The following is a 21,880-nucleotide window of genomic DNA, read 5'->3' as shown; positions in this document are numbered from 1 at the left end:
TAAGTTTTGACTTTATCCTGTAACTATCTGATGTGTTTAGATTAGAATGGCTTTTATATAGAAAATAATAGATATTTATTTCCAATTATGAATGCAGAGAAACATTTTGATAATATTGGATTACGATACAACAGTTTTTTGCTCCATATGTAAAATAAATATATCACCAATATAATCGCGCTATTTTGGACACTGTCGGAAAATGACATCCAATTTTAGTTGTGAGCGGAAATGAAAATCTACATTATTTGGAGAAAAGTCTTTCCCGTTCCACTGGCGGGTTTTTGACGAAATTAATAGGATTAATTAAAAAAGAAACAAATTAGTAAAACCTTGTTTCGAATTCATTTGTTTTTCTTTCTGTAAGAATTAATAAAGTTAAAGAGAATAAAATATACTTTTATTTAATCAACAAAACAATCTGAAACACAAGTTAAAAATTGTTTACGAACATTTATTGTCTGTAAGATTGTTAGTTTGAAAGATGCACATCTTTTGCACGTCTCATTACGGATAAAATAAACGACATGTTTGCAAAAAGGAAGGCTTTATTGTTACAAAAAAAGGAGAACTGTAAATGGACCACGAAACATTCAAAACACAAGCCTTCAGCTCAATCCAAAAGATTTTAGCTCCAAAATAGGTTCTCACAGATCAATTATTATCTCTTTATTGTTATTATTACGAAGTACAAATTTATTTTTATATATACATACAGTCAAACACTTTAATACTACAGTGTTTAATCAATATTTTACACGTGTATCATTAAAATCGCTATGTTAAATATATTTAATAAAATAAATCAGTGGCGCTACAATCTCTTTAGGTCTTGGCCTCAGTTTTTTTTTGTAACTGTTTCATCATCATTTTTAAATCAAATAGGCAAGTAGGTGATCAGCCACCAGTGCCTGACACACGTCGTCGACTTTTTGGGTCTAAGACATGTCGGTTTCCTCACAATGTTTTCCTTCACTGTTCGAGCAAATGTTAAAAGCGCATATAGAAAGAAAGTCCATTGGTGCAGAGTCGGGGATCAAACCTACTACCTTAGGTTTGAGAGTCGCACGCTAAACCCACTAGGCCAACACTGCTCGTTAAATATATACGTTTAACCGTAAAATTATTCAAATAGCAAACAAAAGGGTGGTACAAAATTGTCGAAACCGCGAAAAAGTTTAATTAAAACACGCTGCGAGCAACGAAATTAATTTAATTTAAAATTATTCATTGAACGGTGTTTTCGGTATTGTTACCACTGTGTAGAAATTATATAGAGTGGGTCTGACCGCAATTTCGATTCCACAATACCACGGAAATCGTTAAGTGTTCGTAAATCGCACTTTTTCGCACTCCTCTATTGCTTTAATTAAAAATAATTTAAAACAACTGTTAATGTCCTAATTCTTACATGTATAAGTGTCGTTGTAATGTTTTGTTTTGTTTTGCTTTGGTCTGTATCATGTATATTTATTAGTGAAACCTATTGTGGATACATCCAGTGTGTTTATTTTATGTTTTATTTTTAACTTTATTTTTATTGTAAAGATGTATCTGTTTTGTTTCCAAATAAATAAATATAAAACATATATGTGTGTTGACGAAGTCAGATGTGACACACTGAATAATATTACACGCCAATCTTAGAAACTGCTGGTTTAAATAAAAATATTACGTTAAACAGTTCCTAATTTGTTCCTACTCTGAATATCTCGTATAGACAATTAAATAACACGAGACGCAGTCAGTTTAAATATTTTCGATGTCAGTCATGCTAATTGATCTCATACAGACATTTTGGTAAGCAAAATTTGTTAAATTGTAAACTAATTTATTGGGCAAACATTGTACTGCCTTATAAATTATTTAAAATTGTGGTAAAAGGATAAAAATTAGGCCCTATGCTTTTAAAGAAATTGTCCAAGAAATAACCTTTGTTATTTGAAAAGGTTTTGGCGTGGTCACCCTTATCATTTGGAAATAACGAAGTTTACGACCTATTTTCTGACCAATAGAAGGAAATTCATAAAATCTGAGACATGAAAATGTTATACATATCGATAAGGTTTATGTAACATGGTGTAATGGTTGCAGCTCCTTATAAACATTGTGACAAACAAAAACTTGGCGATTGAAAAGAGAGGCGGAGAGTTTATTGCCAGTTCTTCTCTTCCGTCATGCCCTTGATTTGAGAACTGGCAGTTAATGTAAAATTAGATTCATTTAATGTATTTTTTGACGTTCATAAGTGTACATTATGTTACCTATATGAATAAATGATTTTTGACTTTGATACATATATTTTACCCAATCACAATACAAACTGTAAGCCCAGAAGCAATATCAAATATTTTTAGCCATCCATCTCTCCAAACATTTCATCATTTATCATAAAACTATTTCGTCAGACAGGTGTTCATACATCAATTTCACATTGTATTATGTTACCATTTTGATACACCATTTATCTATTTCGTGTAATTATTTTTTCTTTATCACACTGAAACCTAATCCTAGTTATTTTTATTCATATAAGTTTCCTTACTAAAGTTAGTAGCTGGCTTTTGGTTAGTTTTCTTTTATGTTACTGGAGGCAAACGGCAGCATGCTCACGTGATGTTAAGTGACTGCCCATGGACACTAGCACTGCCAGAAGGCCCGCAAGCTCGCTGCCGGCTATTAGTATGGCATATAACTTAAAAGTCCTATAAAGACACGTATTTCCCTAATGGAATAATAAAGTTTGGAGACCTTGGCTTTTTCTTAAACAGACTGACAACTATGGTTCGAATTCCCGTTGGAACACAGATTAAAATTAATTTTGAAATTTGTATTTTGACTCTGATGCTTACAACCAGTGTCACATTACTACTCATAGGACCAGTGGAATGGTTCTGCCACAAAAAACATTGTTACATCAGCAGGTTTTGTTCTGTCGTGTGCCTGGGACACCAAGGTGGAATGTTTAGAACTCTAGAGGATCTTTTTATTTTCCTTTGCGGAATTAAAAGATTATTTACACAGTTCTTCGAAACACCTGCATACTTAGGTGTCTCACGGAAAATGTAAGGTAAAGAGTATTGAGAATATATATATATTTGTTACATGAGAATGCCTTGAAGGCAAATGGATGCACAAGTGAAGATAAACAACCGAGGCGAGAATTCTGATGATATGCGAGTCCTTCGGAGATATTCTCGCTGTTTCAGTCATGTGAGTTTGATTTCGTATGAGATTTATGATATTGGGAACACTGAGATAAAGTGCAACGATTTTTACATACTTTAAAGTATCAATCATGCATAGAAAAGTATTTAGCTTACAAACCTGATTCCAACACACGACCTTTGTATTGAGGCGAACACTCTTGGGGTATCAACTTGGTGAGCTACTTTACTAAAATCATCTCAGATAGTTTCAACCACATCAGAGACTCCTACGGTCGAATCTTAGTTTTTTTTCATACTAACAATTAAAGCTTAATATTTAATTAAGATACGTTATTTACTTTTTAATAGCTGTATCCCGGGGTATGTCCTCAGTAATTCATGCACTGTTAAATTATATATTTGAATTTTTTTTATACGCGTTTGGGTGGAGTCAGGGCTTTTGATTCACAAATAAGCCCGGCAGATGGCGCTGCAGTCGCTACTTTCATATACTGTTTAATCGCTTGAATAATCATGCAGGACAACGTCTGTCGAGTCCGCTAATATGAGTTTCCACAGGACACACATGGTCCACAGGGAAAAAGAAAAAGAGGTAGACCTGTGGCTAGCTGGGAAGACGACATCAAAAAACAGCTGGTTCCAACTTGATTCAAGTAGTCCAATCAAGACAGGACTGGCGATCTTTGGAAGAGGCCTACAGAGGAGTTCTTACAGATTGAAGAATAATAATTTAAAAGTAGGGTTAAGGAAAAACTAACACAATTAAATTTAGGATACAAATTTAATTGCTAACAAAACTAACAATTGTATGTAAGTAAACTAAATCCATTTTCTTGTTTTATTAGCTGTAAGAATAAAAAGGCTTTTTTATTTTTTATTTTATTACAGTATAATTTAACTTTAATAGATATGAAACATTTGAATTTTAAACATAATTAAACAAGTACGTGAAAGTAAGTTCGACAACGACACTTGGTCCATTACAAGTTAGAGTAAACTGGAACCTTCAAGTTTCAAGACTTCAAGAGACGTATTTATATTGAAGAAGTTCAAATACGAACTTTGTGTTGATACTCCGACTTCTAAAAGCCGTCTGGCTATTTGTTCAGTAATTATTTATTTTTAAATACTATGCAATACTATGTATGGCAGCTATCTCGTTCAGGCAATCAGAATTATAAAAAAATATCATGCAAGAAATAAGTTGTAACATACAAATTAAGTTATACCTAGGTAACACTGAAAATGTTTAAAAACGGTTGAATGTAGAAAGTTGCCAATTTTATTGTTTTTTGAAGTATTTATTTGTTTGTTTTAACATATTAAACCTTTTTGAAACCTATTATATTGTTTTAAGTCCCGCTTTCCAAGGTATAGGGGAAGATACGTCTTAAAATCCCGTTAACGATATTTTCCATAGAGAATCTCACTTATGATAATTTATTGTTGCATATAATTTTGCACAAACAAACCCGCAGAGCGTAGCTAGTTAGCGCTAATGAAGCTGCCGGTGACAACTAATTAGAGATATAATATAAGCTATCTAGACGACCTAATTACAGCGTACATAAACCTAGATTTTCTTATTTAGATTTTATATTATTTATATTGAACTATCTGAGAACTTATCCGAAATTATGATTTATTATATTAAGCTTAATAATATTATCTTACCTCTCAGGTAAAATATTGTGGATATATTTTGGAATTTAATTTATATTTTAATAGTTTCACATTTTTTAGTATTTCATTTTTATAGCTGATTTGGCGGTTTCTTTCAATTCTTTGACTAGTATCTGAACAAAATATTTATATGTCTGATGTCTGTTCATCACAGGAATTTCTCAGTGCAGACCAGCTATCTTTATTGAATGTTAAAATTATATTTTGGTGATGTTACATTTTATTTATCAAAACTAACCTCACTATACTTATAAATTATTTTATCCCTATATGTCCATTAATCCTTATTACAACTCTTACATAGAGAAATATTTAATGCGCAATACATTAGCGGCGAGAACTTCCGGAACTTGCTTCACTTCCGGAACTTCAGTGAATCCATTGCTTCCTTCTCTTTGTGTACATTGTAATGTTTTATGACCTGTCTCCGCGTCGTAAACTTTGCGAAAAATTCAGTTTCAAAGTTTACCCGTTTAAATATTATTTATTTAACGTACAGAATATATTATAGAGGTTTCGAGTGATTTTTAACTGACTTCAAAAAAATATCAGTTTGTAACTTTTGTTTAATACGTTTTAGTGCATCTTGATTTTTTTTTATGAGCTAAGGTGTTTATTTATAGAACATGGGGCGACCCTGTTCTATAAAGAAAAAGAAACTCCGGTTTATGCGACATGCCACTAAGTCATAGAGAGCATCATATAATTAAATGTTATTAAGAAAAAGTAGCAAACAGGATCAATTAGTAAAAACAATCATAAATTTTATAAGGAAAGTAACCCATCAGAATTATGACAAATGGAAATGTAGCTCAACCTACATAATCGATCTGTCCTACTTAACCAAGAACCGGGCAGTTAATAACTCTTGTATTTCACAGCTTTATTCACATCAATAGGAGAAACTCACATTCAGTGACCCTAGTAGAACTTCTAAAAACATATTCGAATGCAACGCAATAACTTCCAAACGTTTATGGGATTTTATAAAAGAATATGTATAGATATTTTTGGTACTACTAATAACCGTGCGTGTGCCACAAAAAAAAAACAAACTGTGCCACATTAACATGAATTTTGTCCTATGAACTATTTATTTGTGATTTTTCTTAAGGCTTGAACAGTGTTCAAATCGGTCAACTAGCCCTAGTTTAAATTAAATTGTTGGAAGAACTGTCGCTCATATGCATTTGAAAAATATTTATATTGTGGGTTGAAGCCTACTGTATCGATTGATAAAACCAAAAAAGATAAAAGCTATACCAATTTCCCAAAAAAAAATTTACCATCGAACCGTAAATTAGACATAAATTACAAATTCGCTCCAAAACGGTCATTGCGATTTGTTTTAATATTACACGTATTATTAGATATAGCATATATTATTATTTTGATAAAAAAAAAATTGTATTAATTCGTTTCCTGGGCATGGAAAGTAATAAAAGGTAAATAAACTCAAGCGCAATGGGCTTCCCCGCGCAATTTCACACCCGCGAGCCCTGCATGCGGCCTGTCTTCAGTCCACCTCAACGCTTTGCGACGGGAGGACTACGCTTGTGTTTCGGAGCCAATTATAATTAAATATTTGCGTATTTTAGTTTTTACCCGCGGATTTTTTTAGAAATGCCAAAATATAAAAAGAAATATCAAGCGAGGCGAGGACATAAACTTCGGAAATTATTGTATGTTATAAGTATATGTATATAAGTACCTACCCAAACAAAACTCAAATTTAGAGTTGTCAAGTTTCAAGTGCAACTTGTACAAAAAAGTAAAATAAGTTGCTGAACCTGATACCTGATGGAATCTGAAAGTGGGTACTGGATCTCGAGGATGGTAAGCAGTAGACATACCGTCATTGAGCTCGTTGTAATCAGCTCAGCGAGACGATACTAGAAATGTGACTAAATGAATCTGATGATGGACTCCGAAGGTGGGTACTGGGTCTCGAGGATGGCAAGCAGTAAACATACCGTCAATGAGCTTGTTGTAATCAGCTCAGCGAGACGATACTAGAAATGTGACTGTATGAAATGAGCTGATTACAACGAGCTCAATGACGGTATGTCTGCTGCTTACCATCCTCGAGATCCACTACTCACCTTCGGAGTCCATCATCAGGTTCATATAGTCACATTTCTTGTATCGTCTCGCTGAGCTGATTACAACGAGCTCAATGACGGTATGTCTGCTGCTTACCATCCTCGAGATCCACTACTCACCTTCGGAGTCCATCATCAGGTTCATATAGTCACATTTCTTGTATCGTCTCGCTGAGCTGATTACAACGAGCTCAATGACGGTATGTCTGCTGCTTACCATCCTCGAGATCCACTACTCACCTTCGGAGTCCATCATCAGGTTCATATAGTCACATTTCTTGTATCGTCTCGCTGAGCTGATTACAACGAGCTCAATGACGGTATGTCTGCTGCTTACCATCCTCGAGATCCACTACTCACCTTCGGAGTCCATCATCAGGTTCATATAGTCACATTTCTTGTATCGTCTCGCTGAGCTGATTACAACGAGCTCAATGACGGTATGTCTCCTGCTTACCATCCTCGAGATCCACTACTCACCTTCGGAGTCCATCATCAGGTTCATATAGTCACATTTCTAGTATCGTTTCGCTGAGCTGATTACAACGAGCTCAATGACGGTATATCTACTGCTTACCATCCTCGAGATCCAGTACCAACCTTCAGAGTCCATCGTCAGCTGATGATGATGACGACTCGGTTTCGGTATTTTAGCAATACTGACATTAAAAAGTTTTAACCTCAGAACGAATTAAACATGTAAAAAAATCATGTATGTACTAGTTAAATAATTGGCAGCCACCATTTTTTCTAGACCAATATTTATTTATAAATTTTTATATTTAGCTAATAATTGGTTTCGTATTCACGTAGTTTTGTTAGACTATTCACTATTTTGTTAGACTAGATGGCGTTAGTAAATTATTGTTTGTAGTAGAGGTCAAATCCTCAAAGTCATCGGCGTATGTTAGAGTCTTAATCGTTGAATTTGTGTCTGTGACAAACGTTACATAGACTAGCAGACCTTTTCGTTCTTTTTGAATTTCAATTTTAGAACTCTTTGGTAACCTAAATATTGCATTTATTTGTAATTTGTTTTTGTGAATTGGCGGCAAATTTTAAACTCTTGTTGTTAAAATTGAACCTAACGCGAGAAAATTTTCGGCCAATGATTTATTATTAATTTCGTTATAGGCTTACTTAACATCAAAGTTATAATAGGCAATAATTATATTAGAAAACAATAAAACTATTAGCGACTTTCTTTTCGTTTTTCATTTTCTAATCATTTTCAGTATTACCTAGGTATATCTTTTCAGCTTGTTTTCCTAATTTATTTCTTATATTTGCTTTAATGTGTGTTAATTTTTTGTTGATTTACGCCCGAACCCAATAATTAATCCACAATCGAATTGATAAAATTATCATTATAATTTTAAAATAAACAATTTAAAAAAATTATATAAACATAACAATTTTTTTAATTATATCATTTTAAGCTTCACTTTGACTCTTACGAAACACGTTATACGTACGTTATATGAATATTAATTATTATAATTAGTAAACACGAACCTGGGGTCCAGATGCTGAATTCTATGAATCACTTGGATTTCGATAATAAAGTCATGGAATAAAAATGGTTCTATATATACATCCTTTTCCTACCTACTTATCCAGAAGACAATTAAATTTTTAGTTCAATTAATAAATAGATTATATATTTTCAATTTATTTAGGATAATTCGTATTCCTTAACATTCGCTTCGTAAACGAAACATCCAGAAACGTAACCACCGTAATTCAGGCAATTTCTCAAAACCACTTGAAATACCATTGGAATCTTTAGAATATTATTCATCGTATCATCCGAGGCAGAGCTGTTTACACAAAGCGAGATGAATATGAATAATTCAAATCCTGCAGGCGACAGGTAGCATTTAAAATTATAGAAGAAAATTTATTACTTGGTTGATGAATTAATACATTTCTTAATGAGTTTTGTGATGGAATTCGTTTTTATAATAACTCAGAATAGATATATTTTATTTTCTTAGTTTTTAAATGCATCATAACATTTATTTATAAAACAACAGATGGCGTTTTGCGTGTGTAAAACGCGATAGCAAAATGATGTACAATAATATACAGTGTTTAGGATTTTTTGTTACAAGTCTAGATTTTATAAGAATTAGAATTTATAAGACTCTCTCTTTGATGAATGAAGTAGTGTAACTAGCGAATCATTCTGTACGATTGGTGATTATCATTCATAGTTCAAGAAGTTAATAGTTTTAATCATTATTTGTGTATTTTGGAAAACTCAATATGTTGCAGTAGGACGTATCTAATTCGTTTTATTATTAGGTTATAGCGTATATAAGTTAATTAACTAAATATTTTCGACGTCCTGGTGGACAAAAAAACTGTGTCCAGTTTGTGTTTCCACCACACCAACTTCTTCTATTTAAGATTATTTTATATACAATAAATAAATAAATAAATAAAGCTTAGTTTAATCTGAGCTTTTTTCAACAACAGAACTATATTACCAATGTATTCTTCTTCGTATTTAAAGCATTTAATTTTCTAATACACTCCCATGTAAATGTTGCTATTTCGTTTAATATCTAAACTAAGACAGTATTCATGAGGACTGACAGTTTTAAATTTTACATGAGCGAGCGCCGCTCTGCATAAGCCCGACATTTTCACACTGTTCAAGATGTTATTATATTTCGTTGGAAATATTACAGGCGATTAAATAATACCTGCTTTAATTCACACTTAGCTTAAGCACCTTAAGAAATATAGCGTAGTAAGTATTGTATAATTTGTAATCTTATGTGGCATATACATATACTATAAAATATATAGTATTTTATTATTGTTGAATTGTGCCGGGACGTACAATAATGAAAAAGGTAAGTCCTGAATAAAAGTATTTTGTAAACATTTCGAGTAAGGTCACGCATACAGGTGAATGTAGTTGCATCGCTTTTCATTTCTAAGGTCAAGTGGCTTTAGAGTCTGTGGTCCGTGACATCGTTCTACAAGCTAATCTTTGCTTTGAAAGCCGTTATGTTTATTTCACAGAAATCCTATGTGAGCCTAGTAAAGCGAATCGCATTTGTGAGCCTGCTGATTTCTGCGTTCGAATCGCATTTGTGAACCAATGGATATGCAATGATTATTTCTTTGTTTTTTCAATTGTTCGTAAGATAAAGAATATCTTAAGGAAAGAAATGAGCGTACAAATTCTTAAAAGGCCAAGGCAACGCACTTGCGAGCCCTCTAGTATCGAGAGTGTCCATGATCGGCGGTATCACTTAACATCAGGTGAGCCTTCTGCCCGTTTGCCCCCTGTTCTAGAAAAAAAAAGGAAACAGAAATGTACGACGTTTTTGATTACACAGTGTGGGAAAAATATTTCAAAGATCAAGGATCAGAGGACACCTATATGGACTTTTTTACAAAAAAAATTAAATCAGATAGGCCGATCACCTACTTGCCTATTAGATAGAAATATGATCCTGAAACATACATAACAGAAATCTGTGGTTCAGACTGAAATGGTTATAGTTCCACTGATTTATTGACGAGTTATTCAATATTTCCAGTTATAGCTATTATTTGTTATATATAGCAGGCTTTTTACGGCTATCCTGCGATGACTTATCGAAGGTAACTAACGGAGCAAATAGGTGTTAATAGTACCAAATCAAATCAAATCAAAATTCATTTATTCAATTTAGATGCGTCTTATGGCATGCTTATGAATGTCAAAAACGTTTACAAAATTCGCGAAAGAGCAAAACTACGCCATCCGTTCGCAAAACTACCAGGAGGCCTTGTTCTGAGAAGAACGGGCAAGAAACTCAGCAAGTTTTTCCCTCCCTCTACATAACAATTATTCAAAGGAAAATGTCATAAACCACAACGTCATTTAAGTAACATAAGTAAAAAATAAAATAAAAATCTGTTCTGTCATTTACCACATTCACCATTACGTTTGTTCTAGAATAAACTGTGTGATAATATAAATAAATAATTGAAGATAAAAATAAATAAATAGATTTAGATAATAATAGTAGTTGAATGTCAGACCACGTGGGCGATACAACGACGTTACTCTAACATAGGACAATAAAATATATCTCAAGCGATTCTGAAGCCTCATCCATTACATGTTAAGCTCTTTATATAACAATCTTGAGCTTAAGGAAGCTTTACGATTCAATAAAACTTGGAAAATGTATGTAAGTGAATTTTAAGAGGGATTTACGAAGTTATAGGCCCCGCCAAACAGCGCAAGGCCCGAATCGAACGTTGATAAATTATCATGCCAACATCTCATTTTGTTATAAATTGATGCCGTAAAAAAACAAGTAAACCATGATTTCCTCTTCTCTGTGATCAAGTATTTTGAATAAGTCTTACTTATATAGGGAATTGTAACAATTAATCTAGTGCCAAAGGTAAAAGAGAAAGACAATATAGGAGGTTTATAGGCAGGAAGATAGATTGAGGGAACAAGAGGTGGTACATGGCAGAGAGTGGCACAATGTTGACAGAAATGGCGGGAGGCCTAAAAAGGGCTCCCGCCATTTAAATGTGAAGTAGCTGAAAACAGCTTTTATTATTATTTTATTGCAAATAGTGTCATAAAATCTGTTAAAAGCCAAAAGGCTAATTCTAGATGGTAACATTTTTTTATCCCTCTTAAAATATATATATATATATATATATATAGCAGTGTTGGGCTAGTGGCTTCAGCATGCGACTCTCATCCCTGAGGTGGTAGGTTCGACCCTGGCTGTGCACCAATAGACCATCGTTCTATGTATTTAACACTGGCTCGCTGATCACCTACTCTTCTATTAGATTAACACATGATCATGAAACAGATACAGAAATCTGAGGCTCGGACCCATTAAGGTTGTAGTAACATTGATATATTCTTCATATTGTATGTAACCGGTAAAACTAAAGAGACTCTCTTATTCGTCGTTTATTATTACTACATGATGTTAAAGCAACTTAGATGATTAGATTTATGACGATTCCATTTTATACTCATTCATCTAAGTATAATGATTAAAAAGGCATCGATGTTAATGAGGCAAGGGCCTCATTGGTAACAAATCCTTCCCTAACTACCTACCTAACTACCTACCGTAACCGGTAAAACTTGAATAAATTTTAATTTTATTATTACTACATGATGTTAAAGCAACTTAGATGATTAGATTTTTTATGACGATTCCATTTTATATTCATTCATCTAAGTATAATGATTAAAAAGGCATCGATGTTAATGAGGCAAGGGCCTCATTGGTAACAAATCCTTCCCTAACTACCTACCTAACTACCTACCGTAACCGGTAAAACTTGAATAAATTTTAATTTTATTATTACTACATGATGTTAAAGCAACTTAGATGATTAGATTTTTTATGACGATTCCATTTTATATTCATTCATCTAAGTATAATTAAAAAGGCATCGATGTTAATGAGGCAAGGGCCTCATTGGTAACAAATCCTTCCCTAACTACCTACCTAACTACCTACCGTAACCGGTAAAACTTGAATAAATTTTAATTTTATTATTACTACATGATGTTAAAGCAACTTAGATGATTAGATTTTTTATGACGATTCCATTTTATATTCATTCATCTAAGTATAATTAAAAAGGCATCGATGTTAATGAGGCAAGGGCCTCATTCAGGTAACAAATCCGTCCCTGTGTATCTGACAAGCAACAATTGATTAGTTTCCACGGTACACGCGTGAATCGGGGTCGAGTTGTTCACGTAATAAGAATCTTCGTCTATATATGTTTCCTGGATGTCGATTGATATAATCATCTCCAGTGTATATAATTCTAACTATTAAACATTGCTAACAAGACGGTACAATAATTTCTAGCTAGTGTTGGATTAATTGCACCAAAATCCGAAGAAGAAATTTAAAAAAATATATATTTTACATAGTGCTTGGGATGGTAAAATATATTAAAATTTATAGTGTAGTTATAGTTAAAATATATAGTGATCGATCACCTTCGTAACGTTGCAGTTGACCCACATTGGAGAATATGAACAAGTAAGAGTACCAGACCCAGTATCCGGAGTACCAGAAATAAAAATAATTGCTTCGGGTCTATAACAGGCGTTGTAATTGCCCCAAGCTTTGGGAGGTTACGATATCTTATATATTATCATATAAAATTCTCGTGTCGCGGTGTTTGTGGTTAAACTCCTCCGAAACAGCTTGACCGATTCTCATGAAATTTTGTATGCATATTGGGTATGTCTGAGAATCGGACAACATCTATTTTTTATCCCCCAAATATTAAGGGTAATCCACCCCTAAATATTTTTTTTAAATTTTTAGGTAAATTTTTATTTTTTATAAATTATATGAACAGCATTAAAAATATGTATATACAACCCTAAATTTTTAACCTTCTACGATTAACCCCTATATTTTATTAACAATGATATACATGGCAAAACAATGTTTGCCGGGTCCGCTAGTATATAATATATCCGCTTATATACACAGCTGATTGTGTAGTAAGACATTGTATATACATACCTGGCTTAATACAGGACATGCCACAGGCGCCGTCACACAAACACTTCTTCTTCTTGCTCTTACAGTCTTCATCAGATGAGCATTTGCGGAGACATTTCTGCCCCTAAAAGGATATTATTATTAAACGAGTGAATAAGAATACTGATATAACTGTAAACAGTTCGTTTGCCTGTTATGTCTAGTATTAAGACTAAATAATTAATAAGATATAATGTACTGTTTAAAGGTCAAGAATTTAATGTAACAACTATAGGACGTGCGCGCACTCCAACTTGGTTAGCGGAGCCCGACTCACGCGAGCGAAACGAGCAATTAATAAGATTTCTCTCTTGAAGTAGACATATTAGTTTGTACTCTGGCGGAGTTCACAAGAGTCGCTATTTATATTATTTATGTAAGATGTTTTTTTTTATTATATCATATTAGTAGTAAATGTAAAGGTATGTGGGAAATAAATAAATAAAATGACGCATTCAAATTGTGTATTCGTCTCTTACTATCAAATTGAGTTTACGGCATATTCAAACGAGTTAACAGTGCTTTTGTTAACACTGATTATTTTTTTGTGAGTACGCCTCTAGTTTCTAGGATTAGACGTTATATCGTTGACAATGAATTATAAATGTACGTGAGAAAGAAAAACATAGGAACATTAAACAATATTTTAAAAGTATTTTCAATAAAAGGAAACAAAACTGTTTTATTTTGCGGCCATCAAAAGCATTCAGATGATATTTTTCGAGTGTTGCCACTGGAAATAAAAGTTTTTTAAAATGAAATCTAACCGCGTTCTAGTATCTAAGCTAAATAAAATATTTTGTAGAAAATACTGCCGAATCGATCGAATCTATCTATCTATATATGTTTTAAAATGGGCTTTTTTGTACCTGATCATCGAAATTTGCATCAGCGCTACAATCATCTATAGAACTATATTATCAGAATATCTTGCACTAATAGAATTTGCTTTGCCGGTACACCGCGCTGATTTAATTTATGAGTTTTTCTTCCATTAAAATTTTAATACTTTATTTTGAAAACACAAAGATTTCTACACTGATTTCCTCGCAGAATTCTATTAATAAAGAATGTTTATACCCAGTTCAACAACTTCAATATAGACTATATACTCTACTAACCAGCAAAGTTGCCTGTTCTTCGTCCCTAGGGCACAGAGCGGACGGCGAGTTGCGAGGGTTCTTGTACACCCTTCCATCATCATCAGCATCAGCACGGCTTGGGGTCGTGTCGTCCTCGTCATCATCCTCTTCTGTTGTCGGACTGGGAAGGGCGGACACTGGAAAACAATGTTTTTTAGTCATAAAATTCGATAATATATATTCGTAAGTTACAAAGCATAACGGGGAAGTCCTGACCACACAAGCATACTCCCGTACACAGCTATACACTGTATATTCAATTTTTATTAAATTCAAAGTCAAGGGAGAAGAACTTGAGAGCAATTTTTTTTTTGGTTTACACAACGTTTTAAGTAGCTGTTCCACGTGACATCTTAAGTAATTAATAATAATAAAGTTAATTAAAAAGACTTATCCTCTATCAGCAGGAAGCATGTTGAAATAAGTTAAACTTAGATAAATGTAATGGTTTATAATTTACTTGGTTACATTTATTCTCATATATTTTTTTCCTAAGCCTAATGATTCAACCTTTTTGTATATGTTACGTTCGAAGAGTCTTTAGCGTAGCGTAGTCAATTCAAGGGTTTTTTTAACAATAATATTTTATTAAAACTACCTGTGGTTTTAAAATCAATTTGGAGCAATTCTCTGTAAAATTAACTGCTATACAAATAGTGAATCAAACTTAATGAAGGACAGACTGTAGGTCACTTTAGTTGCAACTTTAAAAGATTACTTAAAATCCGAAAATACCTACTGATAAGTAGTATCAGATTAGATTAGATAGAATTTACAATTTCTTCTTTTCGTTTGCTTTACTATACTATCAGATACTTGAAATTAAGAATTGCGAAGGTTTCAGTTAAATCCCTAGAAAGGAAGACGAACAATTGGGTTATGGAAATGCCATGTATGATACAAAAACTGTATCAATCGACAACACGCAACTATTGTTACTATAACATTAGTACGATAGAAGCGGAAGCGCAAGCGACAGCAATTTAAATTAAGATTTTTCAACCTCTTTAATTATTAAACATTCAATTATGTATTGTTTTAGTAAAACGTAGTTAACTTGTGTTGGAATCTCAAAATGTAGTTTTTTTAAAGTTCAGACAATATCTCCCGATATAATTTAGAATTGTTATTCGATATTGAAAAACTAAGTCATAGTCAACCAACCACAAATGTTTGCAGTTAGACTTTTAGGCATGGTACACATTTACGCACCAAACCTTCTTAAAGCAAGGTGGTCAACAATACATTACCAAATTCAAACAATTAGTGTTAGCTGAGAATGTAATGCAGATCGGGAAAAATACCAGGATTAAACACTAAGATAAAGGCGGTAAACAGTATCTAATATCATATTATGTGCGACATTTACATATCTACCCGCTCCGCTTTTGAACGTGTTCACAGCGTGTGAATAACTTTTACCCGGAAGACAACTGAACGTCACGCTTCTCGACTTCGATAGGAAAACTACGACACGTATTTGTTTACGCGCATAACATTATCTTATACATAATTATCATTTGTATGATATTATTTACCATACATTTTAGTATTCCCTTGTTCTAAAGAAACTTCTGTCATAGTTAAAAACATCATTTGCGAATTAAACTAAAGAAAAATGCAAAAACTTTTAGAGTATACATATATAGTTAACTTTTCTTTTTTTTCTGTAAGTAAAGATTGAAATCACCATACATCTTATGACAAGCCAAATATTTTACCAACCGTCTGTGTTTATAACACGAAGTATATTTTTAACTAAATATATGCCGGCTGCAAATACCTACTGTTCTAACGATAAGTTTACCCATTTAAATAATTTCACAATGAGATCTCCTATTTATAAAACAGGTCTATTTTTTTAGGTCTAAAGAATGCCACTTGGTTAAGGGAAACATCGTAAGGAAAAGCTTAACACTAAGATGTAGAGTTTGTGGATAGGAAGAAAATTGGCGAACACCGGCATTGTGGATAGTCTAACCAGCGAACTCGGCTTACAGTAAGTACACAAAATAAACATATTAAAATTAGTTTTTAAAAATCTAATTCCTAAATATATGATTATTTATAATTTCAAAAGCAATGTGTACGAAAAAAATTATACAAGAAAATATGACATCACGTATTTTACTCATTATTTATATTAGAGGGTAGGAAAAACAAACAACCACAAAACAATAACCAAAAAATAATAATAACTTGAACTAAATGAAAACTAAAACCTCATTAAGATCATGATAGATAAAGTTGCAAAATATACTATATTTTCATAAACGTAAAGTCAAGTTGTCAGAACGAGATAGCCTATATTATATCTTTTATATATCTTATTAAACGACCTAAAAAGAAAGGTTGAAATAAGGTATAATACTAACAATTTTGAGCTTATTCGAACGTAAAACATGAAGAGAAATGAGTACTTTTTGCTAAGGAAAAATGTAAAAATGCTTCACAAAGAACTCTCGAGGTAATAAAGGCTGATTGAGGTAGCTCTCAAGTCTAACCTTGAGACTACAAGTATAGAAGTTTTCTGTTTATCATTAACCGTTGCTTTAGCATTTATACAGTCTTTGTGTAGTGATTTACGGCTGACACCCTCAACACGGAGGTCGTACTTTCGAATCACGGCTGAGCAACATTACAAATTTAATTACGTTCATTGATTTGTATAATTGTTTTAAAATTTATCCAAAAACTATAGAAACTAGATCAACCGATAATTTTATTTTTATAGAACAGAGAATTTCAGGTCAACGTGATCATGATTGGTCCACAGAAGCTCTTGATTCAAGCAACGCAATCGGTTGTTATATTTGACCAAACAACCGAGGCACACAATCTTTATATTCTTAAGGCTTTTATAGAACATGGGGCAAACGGGCAGGAGGCACATCTCATGTTAATTGATACCATTCTATAAAAAAAATATATACATACAAGGTTATAATGATTAATCTAAGATGATAACATTTGGAAGTGTATGTGAGAGACAGCCTTAAGAGTAAGCCTTTTTTAAATTTTAATAGCCCTGGTATTACGCACCTATCTTCGTAGCTCGTAGCATGTAGCATATTACGTAGCATCTATGCTAAACATTTTCTATTCACTCTTGTATATTTATATTTATATATTTTTTTTATAATTTCTATAACTCATTGTTAGAATTTTGTCTATCATTGTAAGTGTACTTATATATGTATATATCTCAAATTATGTTTGAGGATGTATAGAAGAAGTTACCATCAAATATAACGTAGCCAATAAAGTTCAATGCGGTTTAATCTAGGTAAGACTTCAGCTGTAAGTTCTCAAATATTGCTTCTGAGATTAAACTATCAACTTGGATATATAATAATATAATACTCTAATATCCTATATATTAGAAATTATTATTGATTATATGAACATATCTTTCTCCTAGTCTATCATAGAAAAATTGTCTATTTAATAAAGCTTTCAGTTAATCTTGAGTATTCTCACGCAAATCTTTAACATCATTAAGTATAAATTATAATTAGACTACCTTCCACGAAAAAGTAATGTTAGTATATATAGGAATGAGTCAATAACATGAACAATATAAAACTTAATAAAGCTTTATTTGAAGAACTCTTTCCATATTCCGTAGCTTGTGACCCGTTTCACTTTGTAGAATAAGAGCTGGTAGCAATGTAATTGCGTTTATAAATTTAACAATAAAAGTACTACCGATCGATAGATATTAGTTTATTGGAAGAGACAATCATTCCAAAAACGACCTTTATAGACTGAGTTGACTGGTTTGATTTCTAAGTATGGTACGTCATTTGTGGACATAGGTCACAGAAGACTCAACGTAGGTAACCCTACTAGGCTTATCTGCTATTTTGTTTTACGACTGATAAGCGCACACAGAAAGATGAATTCATTATTGCAGAGTACACAACTTAAGGATATGAATTGCACTACGCTAAAACTACTTTTTTCTAACTTTATGGTTAATATTCGAGAACAATAGCTATACACTGACACTTCCACACTTTTTAAATGAGGTGTCACTTGCGCAGGCCCGAGCCATGGATGTAGAGTTTGAACGCGGGGACTGCGAGGCTGAGTATACACTCAAAGCCTTCTGCTATTCAGATTGATTCACCCAATAAAACAGCTCAACCCTCACTCGTCTCAAGATGGACCTTTGGGGATTGCTTAGACTAGCTAGCTTAGCTTATCTTTATAAGTAAAGATATAATACATAATTTATAGGTTGATACACGTTATATTATTAGGCACATGTCATTGTCATCTGTCTCAAATTATTGTAAGCCGAGGCGATATTGAATTCTGCTATTCCAGAGTTTATATAATACGAGATAATACAAAGACCTCGGTAGAGTCAGTGGCTTTACGACTAACATTATCTTTTGAAGAACACAGAAAAGACTTGAATTACGAGCTCTCAATGATAAAATAGTGATCTTCATTGTAGACTCTTTCAAATGGGAAAAAGGGCTATTTTTCCTTAAATAGCCATGTTTTATGTTTGATGCGATAGAACTAAGGTCTTTGTAATTTACTGTTAAAGATTGGGAAAAACGATTGTTTTAAAATAGGGTGAATTTTTATTATCAGTTTTATAGTCAGCTTTAATGTTGGATAACGGATTATTAAAAAACATAGGCATCAAATTCAAACTCAAAATATCTATATTCATGGTAAACAAGTACACTTATAAACGTCAAAAAAACAAATTAAATGAATTGTAAATTCACATTTACTATTAATTTGCAAAACAAGGGCGTAGAACGGATAAGAAGAACTGGCAAGAAACTTTCCGCCACTCTTTTCAATCGCCAAGTTTTTAATACAAATTGTTTGAACTGGAGCGAATCCATCCCAAGGATTAGTATCATTTAGGTATTCGTCACATTTATAAAAAGCTTTATTGATTAAATTACTTTTAACGAGTGCTTTGAATTTATTTAGTGATAATTCTCTAATTTCGCTTGGGTGTTTGCTGTATCGATTGATAAGTAAGAATATTATAGAACCGGTACAAACGGGCAGAAGTCTCACCTAATTATGTACCGATGTACCGAGTAGAGATTTGGAATCCCTTTACCCCAATTTTCAGAAACAATTATCAAAAGAAATTTACGGATTAGTATCTGCAATCGAGTTTCAACATCGGACGTCGAGGCAGAATACGAATTTCCACCCGTATCTCCTCGACGTTCGTCGTTCCACAACTGTTCGTTTTTAAGGCAGTTTTTGCCACGCACCAACAATACGTGGAAGTTGCTGCCCACTTTGTTTCCGATCCAATTCCTAAGGGTTCTTCAGGAAAAGAGAGTATCAATTCTAAACCGAATCCACTTAAGCTTTTTAAGTTTGATCGAATTGTTTCGGTAATTACAAACAGGCCTTTCATGTCATCTTCCGTAACTATATCTGTATGTATATACTCTTAATGTCAGTAACATTCAAAAGATACATAAAATACCTCAAACTTTTAAAGCCGAAGCAATTCTTTATATTTAATTAAATACTAATGGGTCACACCAATTAACACCAAAAATGTTATTAATTCTAAATGTTCCTTTTATTTGGACAAGCATTGCCTTATGCATTCATATTTTTTCTGAGTTTAAGATACATACATTCATTAACTGGTTGTATTCTAAAAGTTTAAAATCTTCTGCATATGAAAACTTATAAATATTAAATTGAGTTTGGCGTTTGAAGCGATTTCCGATTGCTCGAATCGTCTACCTATCAACGATTATAACTTGTCATGATCGATTACATTGGATTGTGACAAGGGCTTGACAATCCAGAGAAAAACAAAGCTATAATCGTTGCATACTCTTTTGTTTTTTTTTTATTTCGAATGAGAAAATACAGTTTACCCAACAAGTAATCAAATATTGAAAAATATATTAATCGAAATATTAAAAAAATTGCTTTTGTTCAAGTACTACACTAAACTTAGCTAACTTAATGTTAACACTGGTTCTCGACCTACAACGGAGGGAAGCCCTTCAAATTCTTCCTCCTGTCTCTATTCCTTACCACAATTTTCTAATTCTGCCCCGCTATCCCTTTTACTCCATCTTCCCAAGTTCCTGGTCGCTCTGTTTCTTCTTCCCACTTGTCCATTCCAAATAAGGGTCTTCTTGACCCATCTTCCGTCACAAATGCGGGCTATACGACCGACTTATTTTTCGAAAATTGGGCCGCAATATATATACTTAAATATATTCCAACTTTTTACGCACAGTCATGCATTTATTTTTTATCAATTTGGGTTAATTAAAATCATCAATAAATCGCAAGTCCTCTGGCATTGAGAGTGCCCATGGGCAGTATCACTAAACATCAGATGAGCCTCCTGCCCGTTTGACCCCTGATCTATAAAAAAATCGTTTCGGTAAACGGTAATGTTTTATTATATTATTCTTTGAGGGAATACGAACTCTTATAATTTTACGTTTAATAATAAATAAAATAAAAAAATAAATCACTGGCACTACAACCTCTTTAGGTCTTGGCCTCAGATTTCTGAATCTGTTACATGATATTTTTTTTTAAAATCTAATATGCAAGTAGGTGATCAGCCTCCAGTGCCTGACACAAGTCGTCGACTTTTTTTGTGTCGTACGTTTAATAATAAACTGTAATTAATACCTACTACAATAAAGACAGTAATATGTCTGATGTATTTGGCTACTTTGAAAAACAAATGAAGTACTAGTAGCTTGTGACTCACCATTTCCGAGCGCTTAAACAGTCCTAATCTAGGTGCATTGTCGTTAGTACCAGCCATTTCCAGCAAGATCAAATCAATGAATGACATTCTCACAGAACATAACACATTATCATTATGTATTGTTTAGTTTTTTGACATCCGACTGCGTTACGAAACCGATTCTCCTTATAATAGCGATAATATATTTCCACATATAATGGCTATTCAATAAAACTTTATGGCTAAAGTAACTATATTTTATATCACGTAAAGTATTGTACGTTAAAACGCAAATATAATTATTTCTACATATACATATTGTAAATGTGGATGTGCTTTTGCGGTAATACGATAACGACAATTTGAGTTTCATCATCAGAGGTCCAGGCAGAATACAAAATTCCATCCTTATCACCTCGACGTCCGCCGTTCCACAACTGAGCGTTTTTAAAGGCAGATTTGGCGCACCACTGCTATGTGGAACCAGCTGCCCACT

The 21,880-nt window shown here is 32.9% G+C and overlaps 1 protein-coding gene across 1 annotated transcript in view; it reads right to left on the bottom strand.

The window, feature by feature from the left end:
- LOC110996400 overlaps nt 1–21,880 on the bottom strand; it is a 64,821-nt gene that overhangs the window by 23,260 nt on the left and 19,681 nt on the right. Inside the window, exons 2-3 of the mRNA XM_022264053.2 lie at nt 14,640–14,797; nt 13,501–13,603 (exon numbers count right to left, since the gene is read on the bottom strand). Of these exons, the coding sequence (XP_022119745.2) occupies nt 13,501–13,603; nt 14,640–14,797 (261 nt within the window). The remainder of the gene's footprint in view (nt 1–13,500; nt 13,604–14,639; nt 14,798–21,880) is intronic.

The sequence above is a fragment of the Pieris rapae genome, chromosome 5 (genome assembly GCF_905147795.1).
Source record: "Pieris rapae chromosome 5, ilPieRapa1.1, whole genome shotgun sequence".
Classification (NCBI taxonomy): Eukaryota; Metazoa; Arthropoda; class Insecta; order Lepidoptera; family Pieridae; genus Pieris; species Pieris rapae.
Note: the sequence above shows the minus strand (reverse complement) of the source record. Positions and strands in the feature narration are given on the sequence as shown.